At 39.4% G+C, this 19,330-nt stretch overlaps 1 protein-coding gene across 4 annotated transcripts in view; it reads left to right on the top strand.

The window, feature by feature from the left end:
• The window catches only part of vti1a (vesicle transport through interaction with t-SNAREs 1A), a 158,367-nt gene that overhangs the window by 47,663 nt on the left and 91,374 nt on the right, over positions 1-19,330 (top strand). For all 4 annotated transcript variants that reach the window (XR_004634707.1, XM_034707643.1, XM_034707645.1 and 1 more), the window contains exon 5: positions 1,247-1,331. Coding sequence is in view for 3 of the 4 variants with exons in the window: in XM_034707643.1 (XP_034563534.1) it covers positions 1,247-1,331 (85 nt within the window). In the remaining variant the exon portion in view is untranslated. The remainder of the gene's footprint in view (positions 1-1,246; positions 1,332-19,330) is intronic.

Raw genomic sequence — 19,330 nt, 5'->3', positions numbered from 1 at the left:
ATTATCAAAACCTCCATACAGTTTTTTACTTATGTACTCAACCTCCCAAAACCCACTCATGCCTGATTTTCTTGGTATAGATAAAATGAATACTGTACATAATTGAGTACAATAAAGCATGCATTACACAGCATATTGTATACTATATGTTTTCCTTTTGAACTGCATGTTTATTTTGCATTGCTCAATACTACAGTCATTGGATATTTGAACGCAATGAAAACAACCCATAATACTATAGACCGCTATTGAACTCTTAAGGTGGACCTCAAGGCCAACAGCTAGCAGATCAGACCATTTTTCTCACCTCGCCTGTGGGCCATGAATTCTTCAGCAAAGGAGAACAAACCATTGGTGTTCTTGGTTTCTAAGGAGCTGCCGTCCATTGATAAGCGTGAATATGTGAGGCTCACCTTGATACTCTTAACATCCACTTTGAAAAAAAGTGATCAGAATTGCTTATTTAAGTATTTATGTGCACCTCTTTTCATGATGTGCGCTGCAAAGTCTATGGTTTCAATGGGCGGCAGCCTTGTCAGTTGTTGATAGCTGTGAGTAAGTCAAGGGGGGATGCTGTAGCTCATACATGATGAATACTGTTTGGGTGTACCAATGTGAATGAACATACAAGCAGAAATGGAAGTAGATATATTTGCTAGAGGATCATTTATACAATGTACATGTATTATTATGCATGTTTCATGTACAGTTATGAATTTGGTAGATTTGTAAAAGCTTGGATAAAAATGAAAAACTCAATATTGAATTTTTGTTTCAAATCTAGGAGGTAAATGTTGATTTTTAAAGTTCCCCAGTTGGAAGCCATCACTTGGCCAGGATTCTCTCTTACCTGGAAGGCTTGAAAGCAAATTTAATTTTAGTTCGCTCCACCTCCCTTCTCTAACTTTTCTCTCCATGTAGCAGAAGCCTGTTCTGTGAAACAATCAGAGCAGGCAACACACCTCAAAGTACTTTGTGTTTTTATGTCCAAGATGAGGCGGCAGCACCTCTTACATTGTCACTCCCAACATGCATATGCTTGATATTCCATCAGCATATAACACATTGTCATCCATGAAGGTTATTGCCAACCTGGCTGTATTATGTTGTCGCTGTGGATGTGGTCTGTCTGTTTATGTGACAGCGTTGATGTGTTTCTTTGAAATGGGTCCCAGCCCTCTCAATCAATTTTTTTTTAGTGTGTTTGTTTCTCCAGCTTTATTTTCTTTTTCTCCATTTGTTGCAGAGAGCGCATCTGTTGGACAACACAGAGAAGCTGGAAAGGTCATCACGGAGACTGGAGGCCGGCTACCAGATAGCGGTAGAAACTGGTGCGTATTCTGTTTCGAATTGGGGATGGTGGTATTGGGTGAGCGGGGAGAGAGATGGGGTGGGGTGGGGGGGGGGTTTAAGATAGTGGTGAGGATGAGTGAGCGACAGCAAATTGTCTTGCTCATATGCGAGGTGGGTGGATGTGTGTTTGTGTGTGTTTGTGAGGAGGAGGAGGAGGGCGAAAGAGAAAAAAAAAAACTCTTTCCTTGACGCCTGATGACATTTTCGGGAAGCACATCAAAGGCGAGCCAGGGAAGGAGAGAGAGAGGTGTACAGGCGGCAGATCGGGCGCCGCTTCTCCTTGCTCTGCTCCCGAAGAAAATTTGTGTATCACTACGAATGTGTGTGGTGTGTATGTGTGTTAGTGGTGTGTCTCTTTTCACACAAACAGACAGGGGGTCTATGAAAATAAACAACGTCAGCGTTCCTCCTGAAGTTCTTAATTCAGGAGTGTAGAAGGAGAAAAAAGCACAACATCACTTTCTAAATAAACCATCTCAAAAAAATCACAATAAATAAATAAATAAAACACACAAACTCCTTTTTTCCTCATTATCAAGGATTGTTTTTATCTTAAAATAGGAAAAAAGCTCATTGGGATCTTAAATAGGTTTAACCAGTTAGCATATTTTTTTTCTCCCTCCCTGTCTTCCTTCCTGACAGTCACCATATTATCGAGGCAGAGTGTATTCCTCAGAGATGTATCAAAGCTCATTCTTGAAGTATCAACCAGCTTTCTGTGGCTTCCGTTGTAGTTTTGAAAAAGTTTGTCAATTTACACTATAATCGCGGGGTGGCTGGCGTGCGCGACATCGACAGATTTAATAATTCAAGTCAAGGAAGGTTCGCACACAGACCAGCTGCTTTTGATGTTCCCTGAAACTTGCATTCACAGATTCATAAATATAATCTACATTCTCTGCTTAAAAATGTTGATTCAAACGCCTCAGATGATCCCGCCGTTTTCCCAGTTTCTCAACTGCGTCGAATTCTGCGACAGCCGACAGGTTTTTTAATTCCACCTCTCCAGAGTCCCTTTTTTTTTTCTTTTTTTTTTGATGCTTCCCTTCACAGCTTGGTTGGTGTTAAAGAAGTGGGCCATGGCTAACATTGTTCAGTACCTACAGGGCCCTGTGGTTTCTCCTTCCACAGTCAACCACATGCCCCTTGACCTCTGTGTCACCGGCGGCCGTCTCATCCAGAACAATGCTCGTTTATCCCGCCTGGGTCCCACACACTTGGCTTGGTCCACACCAGCTGGGGTTGTGTTTGTGGTTTGGTGGGGAAGCTTCGCCCCACGTCTTTAATCCATGACCCCTTCCTTTGCTCTGCTGTCGATACCAGACCCTCCGCTCAGATGCACAACCTGAAATGGCAAAGTCTGCAGGTCATGCAGGGACTAGATCTGCACAATGAACACAGATACACAGGGAATATGCACCCCAGACGTCTTACTTTATATGCTGAGCTCTCAAATTCAACACAAACTCCGGGACATCAGCCATATTTATCCAACAGTGTATTGAGGTTAGGGTTAGGGTTAGACTGAGTTCACTGTCTGATTCCACATTCAGTTGAAGTTTCTAATTTATCGTTCACCCAACTTAAGTGGTGTATTTACTTTTGTAGCTTTTAACAACACTTCCAGACATTTTCATGAAGTCCTGCACTAGTTAAATGCCTTAGTTCTCAGAGTATTGCAACAAATAGTAAACTATGGATTGGGATTTTTCTTTCTGCAACACCAAACTGTTTATTTTCCAACAAAGGTTGCATTCATTGTACCTCTTTCTCCTTCACAACAACAAATATAAGATAAGGAAATAAGAAACCAAGAAGTGCACCAAGCTTTATCCATGCACATTATGAAAATGGCTATTGTTAAGAAGAGTCAGAAAACACAAAGGTGTAGCACCCACAGACGTTAAACAGGGATAATTAGAGTGTTAAGTGTTTCTCCAATCAGACACTATCTAGTCAGACTGTAAATACTTTCCCTGCCACAAACCCTCAGACATCTAAGATGTACTTTTTACCAAGAGCAGTTAAGCATCGTTATTTTGCCATAATTCAAAGTTGCGTTCTCTATCCACAATGACACAGTCGCCCTTAAGAACTGTAATTGACCAATGAGGGAAGTGGAACTAAAAGACATTTTATTTCAAAGAGAGAGATCCTGAACAAAGAAATGGCGCAGAAACTCAGCTTTGCCCTCTTTTTTCTCCTCAGCGTCGACAATATATCTCTTAATGACCAGGAACAAAAAAGCCAGGATGCTTCTAGGTCACATTTAAGGAGAAAAGGAGGACTCTTAGTTCTAAGAAAAGACAAAATCTTCACAGAGTACCATTTTATCAGATTTGAGCTTTTTCTTTTTCTACCACTCCGAGTGTCCCTGGTGTATTTAGCAAAAAACAAAGGCTTGCCAAAAGCAGTGAGAGCCCTCAGAGGGATATAGAGGAGACTCTTTGGACATACAGAGCTATTTACCACACGCACCCTTAAGAAGCAGGGACCTGTTTGTCTCATAAATAAAGTATAGAACTTCATTAACGAAGAGCACTGACTTAAAAGCCCAGGCATAGCAACAAGCAGACATGGGGGCTAGCCCAGTTAAAGAGGGCCCTAAATAAAGAGGGAGGGCATGCAGTTAGCCAATTTAACTACATTTGAGTCAGGGGCATTTGAAATGCCCAAATGTGGAGGCTTGACTGATGTTAAAATCAAAGACATGCTAGATTTTACTCCTTCCCGCCACAGTTGAAAAGATTGTGAATGATTTATGATTGCTTGTTTAGAAATAAATATCATGTCAGACAAGACATCTAAGTTGAGATGATTATCCTCTCCACTTTTTTGATTATTATTCATCGAGGGGAAGTGAGTTGAGTTGTCCACCCTGATAGACAGTTCCTTCAAAATATGGTTGAAGAGAAGTCAAACTCTATGACTAGAAGTGTAATATTAAACAGAAATCTTCATTCTATGGCGCACTCACTGCAATAATGAAATGTTTTGAATTAGAATAGGCTTTGTTGTTTTAGCATAGAGCTGTCTTCGTTGATTGAACTGTATTTGTGAAATTGTTTTAGGGAATTAAGGATCATTTAAAAGTGAACTCAAAAAAACTTGAAACTCAAAGGCTTACAAAGGCAGTGATATTTTTATGTGTCTCTGTAAAATGTTGTAGTTTGGTTCTTAAGATGTGACTCATGGGTTTAAATGCAAACTTTAATTTTAGGATTCAGTTTTAACAGCGATTCTGAAGGCTTCTAATTTTAAAAATCATGAATAATAGATACGTTTCAACCGCTATTAAAAAAGTATGATTAAAACAAATCAAGCATAAAATGTGGAGTGAATCTACTTTGAAAACTGCCCCCCCTTTACACTTGCTCAGTTGACAGAAATAACTTAGCAATGGCATCAGAATGAGCTGCAGAAACAAAGACAGAGCCAGACAAAAGCATGCTGCTCTGCATTTTAAAGGTGGCCAGGAAGAGGCTGAGAGCACTTCTTAGGCGAGTCTTCTTGGTGTTTAGGGACCTGTAATCAATCCTGCGAAATGAAAACAGCTCATTAGGGATTGATTTCAGCCCCGTTCAGATAAGCAGAGAAGGCCGGGGCCGGCCCTGGGGGCCCCAGCCGAGCCCAAAGTTCACGCCATGCCAGGTAGAGAGCAGCACCGCGGGCTATCAACTTTATTAGGATGGAGATAAGCTGATTAGACCTTGTCAATCAAAGGTGCCAGCGACTCGATCATGATCCCGGGGACTTTTCTTTCGTCTCTCCTGTTTTCTCTCTCTTCCCACTCTCACAATCTCCCTCTCTTTTTGTGATAAATCATTGAAGCGACCAACAAAGTGGCAGCAATCGCTGGGCTAAGCTAAGCAGCCCTGCAGTTGTCACCAAGGCAGACGCGCAGGGACCCTGTGATGATGTGACGACTATATTAAAGACTACATCAATTTGTTTTAGAGCAGTTTGATTTTCAACTGCAGTGGTATTAAAAAAAAAAAGAGGAGGGGGGGTGAGCACGTAAGCATCATCGAGCATGTTTCCAGTGGCAGAGCAAGGGGTGCTGGGACAGCAAGAAATAAATAGATAAATGACAGAGTGACGAGAAATAAATAAATATGTTTTTGTAAACATAAAAAAAAAAATCTTCATGGCTCCCTTTTGAAGCCGAGTGTGGCTTTGAGTCTTGCTGAGAGTCCATGGGCGCTGGAGTGGCCCAGTAACACGGCACACGTTTGTCCCGGCTCTCTATCTCTCCCCCTCCATCTCCGTCTCTGTCTCTGTTTCTCTCCCACTCGCTTTATTTCTCCCTGTTCTCTCTAAAGATCAGACTCCATGATTCTTTTGGTGCTGGGCCACCAAAGTGGCGTCGCTCCTCAAATCCATAAGCAAACACTTAGCAGATGACACAGTCAGTTACATTTATACAGCGCTGGTGATGATTTCGGCTGGGGCTATTATTGGATCTTCAAAAACATAGATTCATTGTTAAATATCAAAAAGATGTGATTAAGTTAGAGCATTAAACAATATTTATTCATCATGCAAATAAAACATATATTTACACATTAAGATCATAAAAATTACAAATTGAAAAAAGTTGCTTTTGGAAATATTTTTTAAAATTAAAGGTAGCGGATAAAATAAAGTAACTATGATTTAGTTTTTTAAAGGAACAGTTTTAATTTTTTTGTTAATCCCCTGATATTTAATTTAATTAAATTTTAATATCATATTAAAATTATTATTATTTTTGTTAATTGTTCAGAGTTATATTTTCTGAGTAATTTGTAGAATTATACACAATATTTTCAATATAATGTAAATATTTTTATTATCAACATGACACTGAAACTCACTCATATATTTCATAAATTCTCTCTATTATACAATATAGTTTTAATATTTCATGGGTTCCATTATTATAAGAGGATACTTTGCTGAAGTGGATTTTCCTTAGGGTATTGCAAAGTAAATCAGTTTCCTATAAGTTAATAAATCATCATGTATTATTATATTCAAAAAGAATGTGAAGTTATTTGATAATTGTTTGATTACTGGAGCTGAGGGCTAGGAGTGACATATTTCACAGCTTGAGTTTTCAGCTGAGGAGAAAGGGGGCCTTTCAAAATATATTTAGAAAAAAAACTGTTTTTCTTTTGCTCGTAAAATAACGAAATAAGCATTCAAATCACCCCAAAATTCCGCATGAAAGTGTATTTCCTAAATATATATGCTCCAGCACATAACATCTCACTCTCAGAAAATCTAGCCGTGGGTGAGCTGTTTATCGGTAAACCCCCGGTGGATGAAAGGCGTAGCAATAATGATTTTTTTCTCTCCTAATCGGACCTTGTCAGCAAGGCGTCTTATCGTGGAGAGGAAAATGACACCGATCCTATCGAAGAGCCTGGAGTCCGAGTCGGCGGCGTGTGTCCCCCCCAATCATGGCCGGCCGTGGCCTAGCCATATCTAGCGCCGCCACAAACGGCGAGCGACGCTTTTTTCATGTGGACTTCAAAAACGTCGCGAGTCATTAAAATTGCACCCGCGTTCGGCAGCGGGGATCAGCCGCTCTGGAGCGAAAATGGGATGTGGGAAGAGGAGACTCGCTAAATGTGTTAATTCCATCCTCACATGTTTAAGGCTTAATTTTAATCTGTTTGAGGGAGGAGGAGGGGGTGGGGGGGTTGTTGGGGGGGCAATTGGAAAGAGGGGCGGGAGGGGCAATGAGAAAGCCTCGCGCTGCAATAAATCGCTATTATCTTTGACACCCTAGGACTCAGCTGTTCCAGGGATTTAGGGGTCCACTGGCAACAGTGTATATCGGAGGGCATGAAAACACTGTTTACGCTTGAACTGCGGTAGCTAAGGTGCAATCACCAGTTTCAGGCTGCTCAGACAAAAGGCCTGACGCGCACAATGGCCAGCTAGCATACGCACCCTCAATGGAAGAGCTGAACTAACAGACTTGAGTGTGTGTTCGTATGTGTGTGCGCCCCTTTCCCAGTGTATGCTCAGGCAAGTCTGTTCCCAGTTCATCGACAGGTGCAAACGCAAATATCCAAATATTAGCTTTAGCTAAGTGTCTCGACGAAGATGCCAAAAGTGACACTTTGGTTTAAAATTGAATGAACAGAGCAGCAAAGATGGATGTCTATCAACATTTTCCCAGTGAATAATCACAATTCAGCTTAACCCCCCCCCTCCAACAACAACAAGAACCGTTAGCCTCCATGACTCCCTCGCTGTGTTGGGTCTGCACAAGGTGTTAGCTAGCTTTAATAAAATTATAGGAAAATCTAATAATTAGACCTTTAGTCAGTTATTAGCTTCAACAAGGCTCTCAACATAATGAGACTCTTGGAAGTAATGATCTGACTAGAGAGCTCATTGGAGCTTTCAGGCTCAGTCAAACACGAGGCATCATTGCTCAGAGAGATGTTTGCAATTCAAGTCTAAACTCTGTGTGACTGATTTGAAATTCAAGCGAGATAATGTTAGATTTAGTCAAAGATTTAAATATTTAACATAGGTCTTAAAGTATGATCCATAACTTTGTTGTGCAAGTTCAAGCATCAGCTTTACTGCTGTGGTTGGTGTGCTGTGATAATACCAGAGTGACCAGGTTCCTGGAGCTTTTATTTATTGTTTACCAAAGTTGAAAGTATTGTTAACCAAACACATGAATGTCCTCAATCACACAAGAGCTAAATATGAGACATTAGATAAATTAAAAGAACAAAGCTTGGCTTTGAATAATGCAAAGTTTCACTTATTCATAACCTTTAAAATTAGGTAATGTCGACCCAGTTTATAAATTGGTCTATATTCTCCATCAAACCTCATCCAAATCATTTATTGATATAATCTTATCTCCAAACAGCGAAATACCCTCCAATAGCCAGATAGTGGACCGCCACTATATCTTAAAGAGACACCTTCATCCCAACCTTAAATCAGATCCTTTTCATTCTATTTTAGGTTACAATTACTAAAAAAGATACCCCCTGCCTTCCTGCATGCACATGAAAAAAAAAAAGTGTAGCGTTGACCTCTGGCTGACACAGAAAAAGCTGAGGGAGGAAGAGGAGAAGAGAAGAGGAATGGTGGGGAGGGGAGGGAACGGAGAAAAAGAAAGCAGCAGAAAGCGCGACAGAGTGGAGAGAGCTAAGACAACAACTGTGAAGAGCCGCACAGGGTTAAAGAAAAACTGTTTCAGAAGGAAATGGGAGACAAAAGCGAGGACTCGGAGCCCCCACGGGCGCTTTAAAGAGCCGCTACTTCTGAGGCGCTGAAATATTAAAAAACGGAAAGGGAGAACCAACAAAAAAAAAAAAAGAAAGAAAAGAAATATTGAAATAAAGTAAAGGATTGGTAGTAAGAGAGAAATGTGCCGCCTTGTCACCCGAGGATGAATAACAGAAATATTAATTCAGTGATGAGAATGACGCACTGGATGACAAAAAGATTGATGTCAGTTAAAACCCTAAAAAGAGAAAAGAAAAGAGGATAAATGTTACGGGTCTGTGTTGATAGGCTTGAGATGTTGGGGAGTAATAGTAGCCACATAAAATCACATTAAATATTTATTCTTCCTCAGAGTAAAAAAAAAATAAAAAGTACTTTTATTTTGAAGTGTTCCCTCCTTTATATTTGCTCTCTTTTGTATTGTAGTAAGGTGATGACCATCCTACTTAAAAAAGAGGAAGCTACAACAAAGCACATGTGTAATGACAACAGGGACTAACCACCATCAGCACTGTGTGTGTTCACAGTGAGGCTCCCGTCACGCTGGCACACACACATGGACATATTTTTAAAAAGTAGATCAGAAAGTTTGATTTAATTTAAAAGTTTAAAGATCTATTAAACATTTTTCTTTTAATTTTAATTATATTTCAAAAACAGGAATGTTAACTTCCAATATAGAATCAGTTGTATTTGATTTACGTAATGGTCTCATAGTAATGCATTTAAAATAGGTCCTATAACTACCTTGATTATTCATAAATATAAAGCAGAACTTAATTATTATTTATTTATAATTATTTTTATTGTATTATTATCATTTTTCATTTAACAGTAAAAACTATATATTAATAAGGGACTTATATTTTAAAACCATGAATGTCACCTAGTATAAACTTTTAAAGATAAAGTTATTTCCCTCGAACTTCTGAGGGGAGAAGAATGAAACTAGTTTCAAACATTAATTAATAAATAATAAACACTGTGTCAGATTTAAAGTGGTGAGCAGACAGTCATACTTAGGTATTAATAGTAGCTTACAACCCAGCTGAGTGCTGAAATCATTCCAATGTTTACAGTCTGCTGGTTTGGCTTAAAGATATACACATAATGGTTAGATGTTGCAAAATTATTTTTATTTCTAATAAATGTCTGTTTTATCACCACATGTGTAAATAAGTAAAACATTTAATCATTTTAATTGATTCATCAATTATTTAATAAATTAATAATGTTTTTAATATAACTAATATTTTTTGTATAGCTCTTACTCGTATTTCAAAATTAAAAATATCCTTTCTGTCAGTTAGTTTCTTTCAACTTTTGAGCCTTAAACTGTAAATATATCTTTTCATTTGCAATGAGTCCACGTCTTTAATTATTATCGATATTTTATTCATTCTTATTTTATCAACTTGTTAAAAAAAAAATCTGAAACTTTTTTTCATCACAGTAAACATTTTGTCATACACACAAAACAAAATTCAGCGATAAAGCAGCATAAATGCAGCATTTATTTTGAAATAAAATGTATCTTTCTTTTACTCTGGGTAAGCCCTTCCACATCATGCCCTACTAATAATGCATATGCAGCATTATGAACAATTAATTATTTTATATAAAATATATAATTTTAAAGGTATTTTTTTTTCAATTCTAAGCATTTTTTTTATTTATTTTTAGCATTTTTACATCAAACATTTAGTTATTTTGAATATAAACAAAGATCTTACAGCAATGTAAATGTGATTAATCATTGTGATGGAAGAAAACAGCAACAAAAGTCATATCACATCTGCTTCTGTGTGAATAAGAGTAAAAGTAGGTTTAAAGTCACAGCACTGATGCTTTTGAGCAACCTGGGACATCTGACTGCTTATTATATTATTAGTACTTTTAAACAAGTTATTTTAAAAACAGGTTCCCCAGCTGGGGACTGCATCTAAAGGTCGGCGAGGAAACAACCCGACAACAACAATGAGTCCTTTTTAGCTAAAGATGCTGTAGCTGCTGCTTTGTTGTCAGAGTCATTTAGTGATTGCACCTTGTGTCAATTCTCTCACAGTCACACAGATGTTTTTCAGCGGCACAGATACAGACCCTGTAGCCTCACGTCTGCAGACTGCTGTGTGCCACCTTTTGTGTTACAATAGGAAATGCTTGTACTCTTAGATACAAAATGCTCTGTCAAATTTAAAAAAGTACAACTGCTCATGAACCCTGAAACTGTGAGTGTTGACTCCAGCCTTGAGGATGATATTTGATCCTGTGTTATAAAAACCTTATAGGGCTAAATGCAGTCATTAGCTCTTTATTAATGTGCATGCTCTGTAGAAGTTCCCCAAGCCTCCCACCCTGCAAGACAATTATACTGTACAAACACAGTGGAGCACATTAGCCGTCTCCGTCTGTCCTTGCTCCTCTTTTCCTCAATGGTAGCCCTAAGGAGCACCCCCCCACCCCTCCCCTGTCAAAGGAGCTTCCTCCTTGGCTGTCCCGTGCCCATCAGACAGGGTGCCCGCCCGTTTAAGACACCCGGGGAACATGAAACAGAGCCGGGCCGAGATGTCAGCTGGTTGCCCCATCTGCCAGTCAGTGGGACGGTAAAGCTTTTGTCCTGGGGGGTAACCTTAGGAGTGCTCTGCGTGCTGCTCAAGCGCGCTTGTGTGCGTGCGTGTGTGCGCGTTGCTTTGGGACATTGGACTCCGCATCTCAGTTTTTGAGTGAACCTAGCCACAAACGACACGCTGACATTGTCCTGTTAATTTATGTGTGACTTCTGTGTGCAGACCGGAACATTACGCATAAATTGACCAAAATGACCAAAGTTTAAATTTGGATTCTCTGTTGTCAGATCAGGGCAGAAATATTCATTACAAACATTTTTGAATGGCAGCTATTTCAAGGGAGTAGAATACGTAGGAAAAGAAATGCTGGATTGAAGTTAATTGGTCTCATTTCTCACTTCTTATGGATACCACAGTTGTTGCTGCACACATCAGAATTTTAAATTGCCTGAAACTCGTCTCTATCCTTTTCCTGTTCCCCTGTTAAATAACATAACCTTGACAGTACAAACGGTTTGACTCCTTTATAAATGAAGCAAGGCACTGAGTGGATGGAGGCTGGTCCACTGGTTGAAATGAGGCTTTCTCACTGATTCTTGCATTCTCTCATTCGGTAGATAGGCCGCGCCCTTGAGCTGCTTTAGGAGGGAGGCACCGCTTGTTCTCACTCTGTAAGAAGGTGCTGAAAGGGGGCCTCTGTGCACACATGGATGCACGTACATAATCCTTTGGACGGGTCTATGTGAGCCCAAGAGTTCCTGAAAAGAAAATGCAGCATGAACTTATTTATTTAGCACTGAGTTCTTGCTTTTGTAGTCGTGCCTGTCAAGGATATCAGCACAAGTTAATACGTGTGCTGTTGTAAGTGTGTCTGGATGTGTTTGTCTCCTAGTAACATGCGCACGTGGTTTGCACCTCAGTTGTTTCAGTCAGATAAAATGTGATTTACAACAACAAAGTCATCCCTTCCTGCGCTGTAATCATTTTTAGCCAACTTTGACTGTTTTCTGCCTCGTAGAAAGCTCCTCTTAAGTGGTCTACATAGTCCCCGTGCTCACATCAGTCAGTCTCACCGCATGATGTATGTACTGTAGTGCTAGTCCTGAAGGGCTGATGTATGCACAGCTCTGCACCGGCAAGTCCTCTCCGAGCACATCTATGATCTTGGGTTACTCAATCATCAATCAAGGCCAACTGCAGCGTACTGTACTCTGGCCCATCTTTTAAAGCTCAGTTGTGAAGGACTGGCTAAGACGGCCTAAGGGACACTTTTCCTTGGTCTTGCCTATCTCAGGTTTGATGTGAATACGGGTGTAGTTATGACTTCACACAGAACAGAGTCCACGCATTGATGTCGACTTTTTTTAATGTTTGGTGAAGGCCACCTGATAGTAGAGAGATGTGTTTTTTAAAAAAAGAATTCTTGGAATTCCCCTGATTTCTTTTTCCACACTTTTTTTTTTTTTTTTTAGCAATTTGTTTTACATTTTCCTTCAATTACTCCAGTATTTTTCAGCTTTCAAGTGCATAATCTAAGAATCAAACGTGATCAAGAACATGACACAAAAAACACAATTTCATAAAACAGACACTTTTGTTTTAGTATGAATTAATTTCTTGCAAGATTAAAAATATTTTCCCCTATTTAAAAAACATTAAAACATTATTTGTATCCCTGGTATTATTCTGTTAACAGGCGGTAACATTAAATATTTCTGCTGACAAAGAACTGATCAAATATTTATAATTCCATACATCCAAAAAAAGGGGTGTTCCTCAACCTAAATTTCACACGATACACACACAGAAGGAGTAGACAAAGAAAAGCAGTGCATGAAAAGAGCACCAGAAAATCAAAAAGAAATATACAGCACTTTCACTTTCTTCATAAAGCTACTCAGAATTCATCACATTACCCAGAATGGACATTCACAACTGTAGGATATTGCAGTGATGGAGTTGCGTGCCAATTTTCCTGTGTGCTTGAAGTAGGTATTGTGCTGTTTTAATGAGCTGTTTAGACTAGTGGCCGGTTACATTTGGACTCTAACAACCATCTCAGTGAATAATTGTTGTTTCCTCTTAAAGGCCAGATGTATGGAATTCATGCAAATTTAGAGCAAAGGAAAGAATTTGTGTGTGTGTGTGTTTGAGGGTGTCTTGGAATAATTGTATTCCAGATGTCCTTTTTTTTTCATGTGAACAACACACACTCACACACATACAAACAAAATAACACACTCTAAAGGGACAGAACAGATGATGGTGATGATGATTAAGATCTTAAGCATATGGAGCTACTGTGTTGATTCAGTGTTTGTGTGTATGTGTGTGTGTGGCTGTGGTGTTTCTTTTTTTATTTTTTTGAACACTTCTGCTCCCTCAGTCTTCTGTGACAGGTTCACCCATCTCTCCTGGGGAGGCCTTCACTCCCAATTTAGACGCAAGCGTCGTCAAGTGACAGCAATGGCTCGGGCACCCTGCCTCTGCAATACGACTACAGTTAACTTAACAAGTCTGGATATGTGAGCTCCATCTTTGATGTAATTGATTTGAGTGGTTTGAGTGTCTTTTCTTGCAGAGAAGTTGAATTTTTTTTTTTGGGTAGATCTGTCAGGTTTCTCTTCAGAGGGACAGAGGTCATTTCTGTCACATTTTAAACAAAAATCTCAATATTTTAGCATATTTTGCATAATCTGTGTTGTGTTGTTCGTGCCTCCATGCCCCTGATGAAAACATGCTCCATCAGGATGGCCACAGTATACTCAGGTCTGTAAACAGGAGCAGGGCAAGCAGCATAGGAGCACCATCCATCTGCCACCGCTTTCGTGTTGTACAGTGATCATCATCATAAATGTCACAGCGAGAGCAGAAATCAAAGGGCCCTCTGATACTATGTGAGAGGCATGGTCACTGTACAGGCAAATTTTGCATCTCAATATGTTTTGTGTCTGCTTCACACCGTTAGTGGGTCTGCCTTTAGTGTGAGTGTGGCCATTTTTTTTTTTTTGATGAGATTTAAAGCTCCCACGAGGAGTTTTTAGCTGACTACATGAGAGACAGAATTAATTCTGATGTCTCTATATGAGCTGTAAAAGTAAACCAGACCATTCACATAAAGACTGACTATTTCTATAAAGGTAGGTTTAGTGTCTGAAACCTACTGGTGGGGGGTAGGTGCCAGTCAAATGCACGCTGCAAACAGCCTTTGTTTACATTTAACATGGCAGGTTTCTGATGAGTCAGACATCTGAGGGTTAGAATAAAGCAGGATGAGTTTTCAGAAAAGAGTCTCAGAAATAAGAATAAGCACAGATTTAAATTACCCAACAGGAACTTTAAATAGTGTGTCCACTGTTTTTTCTTGGCTTTGATGCTCCTACTGCAACCACAACTTTGAGCTAGGAGGATGAATCTGTTTTATATTGCACTAACCTGAAAAAAGCACCAAAGTGCAATATTAAAAAGTATTTAAAAAAAACAATTTTAAAGCTCCTGTTTTGAGTTTCTGACTGTTTACAAAAAGAATGAAATTAACATTTATGCCACTTTCTGGCCTATCAAAGTGAACATGACCACCAGCAACAAGACTGATTATTTCTTCAAAGTTATTATTCATGCCTTAAAGTGCTGCTGGAGGGTAGATGTCAGACAAAGTGATAAACAGCTCACTGAAAAAGAAAGCTTTGACCAGTTCACTGTTAATAACAGAGCAGGATCTTCTGTTTGTATCAAACACTCCTAATGTAGAGCTCAAAAGCAGCAAAGTCAGTCTGCTTTGTTCATAGAGGGCTCCAAAATCATCATGAACTGAAAGTGCCTTACAGCTGGCTTTAAAGCTTTATAGCTCCTGTGAGGAGTTTTTGATTGGTTACAAATAGATTGAAATTGAACTTGGGATTGTGCAGGATGAAATCAGCAAGGATGTAAGATTTACCAGTTTGTCCACAGGGTGTGCCAAAATCAACTTAAACAGAAAGTTCCTCACAGGAGCTTTAAGGCGTTTTTCGACCGCAGGAACTTTACCCCGGAACTAGGGACTTTACCCCTGAACTATGTGCGTTTTGACCAGAGGAACCAGGGTCTAAATTTAGTCCAGGGGTAGATAATCTCCCCCTTGAAAAGCCCCTGCTTCTGGGGTAGTACTTTTTATAGATCCTGGGACTTTCGGCTGAATGTTTGTGGAGTTGACACAGTAGTTGAAACACAGAGGGAGTTCCTTGGAATGCATACTAGTTTAGTTTTTTATTAAGATTTCAAAATATTATTTAATATCATTTTTTTTTCTCCATATGTCACTGGCCTCATTTGCACAATCTACTAAACCTAAACCACAGTGTTTGTCAGTGGACTTGATCCCTACACCTAACCTACAGTATTTGTCAGTGTACTTGATCCCTACACCTAACCTACAGTATTTGTCAGTGGACTTGATCCCTAACCTTAACCTTTGGGCCTTTGGAGGCAGAGGAACCTTTTAGTTCTGGGGGAAATATTTCTGGGGGTAAAAGACCCCAGAACTCTTGGTCGAAATGCACCTTTATTCTGTTACAATAACTGTTTCAAATATAAAGGTTAAAATTCAGCTATTTGTTGGTTTGGTGAATACTTTCGGGGAAGTGATTTGAAATGAATCTACTAGTTGAGTTAATGAAATTGAAATGAAGCTTTCCTGGATTTGTTATAAATTCTTTAAAGGCCTAAAATCTCAGGTTAAACAGATAATGTCTTCCTCTACTCGTACAACCTTTTGAAAAGGGATAACATTTCAGTAAACTGCACACATATGAGTGTCTTTTAGTGCTTTTGTACACACATGCCTGTTTTTGTGTGTTTGTGGGGGGTTGAAGTTGTGTTGAGTGACAAGGCCATGCGTCTTGAGCCACCTGGATCTATTTGGGCCAAACAAGAGGGGCCTGTGTCTGTCTGGGCAGCGGGGGCCTCCGAGCCACGAACAGAAGGTGCCTCCTCACAACTCGCACCTGAGCTTCCTCCCAGCCTGGGACCGACCTCTCTCCCTCTTTCTCTCACTTTCTCTCTCTCTCCATCCTCTATCTGCCTCTTTTTCTTTCCCTCCCCTCTGTATCCTCGCCACTTCTCTCCCCGGCCATGGCCTGGCCTACTTTTACCTCTCCCACTCTGGACCCTTTGAAGTCGACTGTGTTGGCCCTTTCCACAGATCATGTGTATGTTTTGAGAAGGCCCCTTTGCTCACTCCTCAGTCTGTTTATGAATATACATTTCACAAACAGGATACGTGGTTAATGGTCTACAAAGAGAAGCGTTCTCTCTTATGTATTAGCTGTGCTTATCACAGTAAATGATGCTAAGGTTCACAGTAAAAACCACTCTTCCGTTTACTTGATTCTCTCCTTTCTCTTTTAGTCACTGCTGAATTTGTTTCTCTTTGTTCTCTGTGTTTTTTTTCTCTCTCCTATGAATCTCCCAACTCAGTTCCTGGAAAAGAGAGAAGAGGCTTTATTCAGGGAGGAAATGTGTGTTTGCTTGTCGGTTAGCATCTTTTTCATTTAGGCTTGAAGTGACAGAGTGTGAAGCTGGGTAGGCGTGTGCATCTCAGAAGTCAAAAGCACAAACACTAACAAGACACCAAGTCGGCTGCTTTGGTTTTGAAGGTAGGATGAACACTTAATGAACAGGATTTGTATTTCTCTGGTCAGTCTGGCATTGTGTCAGAGTATTTGGCCAAAGGATGTAAATATATTGATATAGTCTTTGAGATTATACTTTTATTTAGCCATAGAGAACCATTCAGAGCAGACTCACCCTCTTACCTAACCTTTCATCCAAAATATTTTACAGCTACAGATTATTATTATTCAAAAAATGACATCTTACTCTTCAGGTATCACAATAACATTGCTTTTAGGTTCATGTCATGAAGTGTTAATAAATAGATAAATGACACTGTCCTCAACCCTTAGTTCTGGCTGCAGCTCCCTACAGGCTCAGAATGCCTTCAGCATTCCCCCATCTTAAAACCTGTTTTGTAAACTGCTCCGCATGCTCAGTATAGTTCCAAGTGACATATTTACAGGCTTTTATTTTTGGCATTGGAGACCACCAAGGTTGTGCACCAGCATCATCACACAGTAAGGGTAACATAACCCTGATGAACTCACCTCAAGTTACTTACTTTCAAATTTATTGTTAATTTAGCAGGATGACAGTTTCTGGTCAATCTTTTACGTCTGGTTGCTTTGTTAATGAAGTTTTAAAACTAAAGTTAAAAACTCATGTTTCTCATCCCAGAATGCAATGAATGTTCAAATACCTGATTCACAATAGTGGTTCTGCAACAGTTAACAATTAATACATAAATTCCATTCAAAGAAAATGAATCAACCAATAATTAATGTGACTTTTTGAAATGTTTTGTGTAGTTCCAGGTCCTTAACCCTCCTGTAATGTTGCGGGTCAATTGACCCTTTTTAAAGTCTATTTTAGGCAATATATGCCTTCCAAACCAGCTAAATGCAGCATAAAAATCTGGGCAGCATGTGACAGAACAGGACTTGTGTTAATTTCTCAACATCACTTCATAAAAAAAAAAAAAACACTATTCAAAATTCAAAATACAATAAACAAAAATCTATGTCATGTAAAACTATTGTATTTATATTTAGGTCTTTCCAATGTACATTAAAAGTTTTAACATGAATTTTAATGAAAAATGCATTGAACCATGATCTGTGAGAATTAAAGAACACCAATGGACCAACTCTTGATTTAAATGGTTAGTAATGGAGTTAAACATTAGATAAAAAAAATGTATTGGGCTTTTTTCGGGTTCTGACACTTTTGGATAATTGAATATGCCCCGGGTCAAATTGACCCAGGAACATTATTGCTTGTTCCCTAGTAACAAACATAACTGGAGGGTTAAATTAAAGAATTTGCTGTTTTTTTTCTTGTATTTTGAAAACAAAAAGTTTTGCCTCTGTGCTTTTTCTCACCCGGAAAGGTTTCTGATTGACATAACCACCACTATACATTATCCTGCTGATTACTTACTAAAGGATAAACAAGGTGACACAGCATTTTAATACTGCTAAAAAATAGCCCCTCTGAGTCCAGAATCAGCCTGCTTGTTGGACAAAGCTAAGTGAAAGTTTTAGCCTGCTTATTGGTTATTAGCTTGATCGTCTCCTGCCTCTCTGTTTATTCTTTTTGTTTGTGTTGGCTTCACGCAGGGGAATGTGTTGCCACATCTTCCTTGAAACGCTCTTCCCACCATGCTTCTTCAAGCAAAGGGAATGACTAGAACTCCAGTAGCTGACACCACGCCGTTCCTGACGTACCAAATCACAACACAAGTACAGCGCGCCGTGAGGGTCAAAATAACCTGACAGTCGGCAGAAATGGACAAAAGTATGAAAACAAAACCTCACATGCGATCCAAAATGTTCCATCGGCCATTGGCGGGTTATGTTTTTGCACCCTGGTTGTAGCCCAACATTGGATTGTACCTATTAATCATTTCTAAGCTGTAGCTAAACCAAACTTTTGACTCCAGATCAAAAAGTCACTTGACAATACTGTGTTTACAGTCATTTCCTGAGAAACCCTTTATAGTAACCACTTTCTTTTTGAAAAAAAAAAAAAAAGGCAACCTACGCACAACAACCATTTACCTTACAGGGTAAGAGGCTAGAATAACAATATACCAGAGTGCTAATCAGTAACTAATTTGTTAGCTCCTCTGGACAACAGCAAAGATAAAGCACTTGTTGATGTCCTCCTCTGAGACTTTTTGTCATCAGTGGTCAATGGTCACACCTAATTGATCCAAACTGGTCTTAATGGGCGACAAAGGATGTGGCTGGCCATTGTTACTGGTGGCATGGGAAATCTGGCAATTAATGAGACACGGTGGAGGTCATGCAGGATGGTGACAATTGTGTGATTAAACTCCAAGGGGACTGAAACTGGATTCAAATGTTCAAATTGGTAAAAAAAAAAAATTCGTGGAGCATCAGTAAAACTTAAAGGCAATCACTGAGTTGTTGGCTACCTCCAATATCAATTTGGTCTGTCATAAACATCGGAACACATTATTGAGATAAAAGTTTTTTTAAAGCCTCCAAACTGTGTCTTCTTGAATCTTGGAGACAGCACCATGACAGGTTATGAGTGTGTGTCTT

The sequence above is a fragment of the Notolabrus celidotus genome, chromosome 18, assembly GCF_009762535.1.
Source record: "Notolabrus celidotus isolate fNotCel1 chromosome 18, fNotCel1.pri, whole genome shotgun sequence".
NCBI lineage: Eukaryota > Metazoa > Chordata > Actinopteri > Labriformes > Labridae > Notolabrus > Notolabrus celidotus.
Note: the sequence above shows the minus strand (reverse complement) of the source record. Positions and strands in the feature narration are given on the sequence as shown.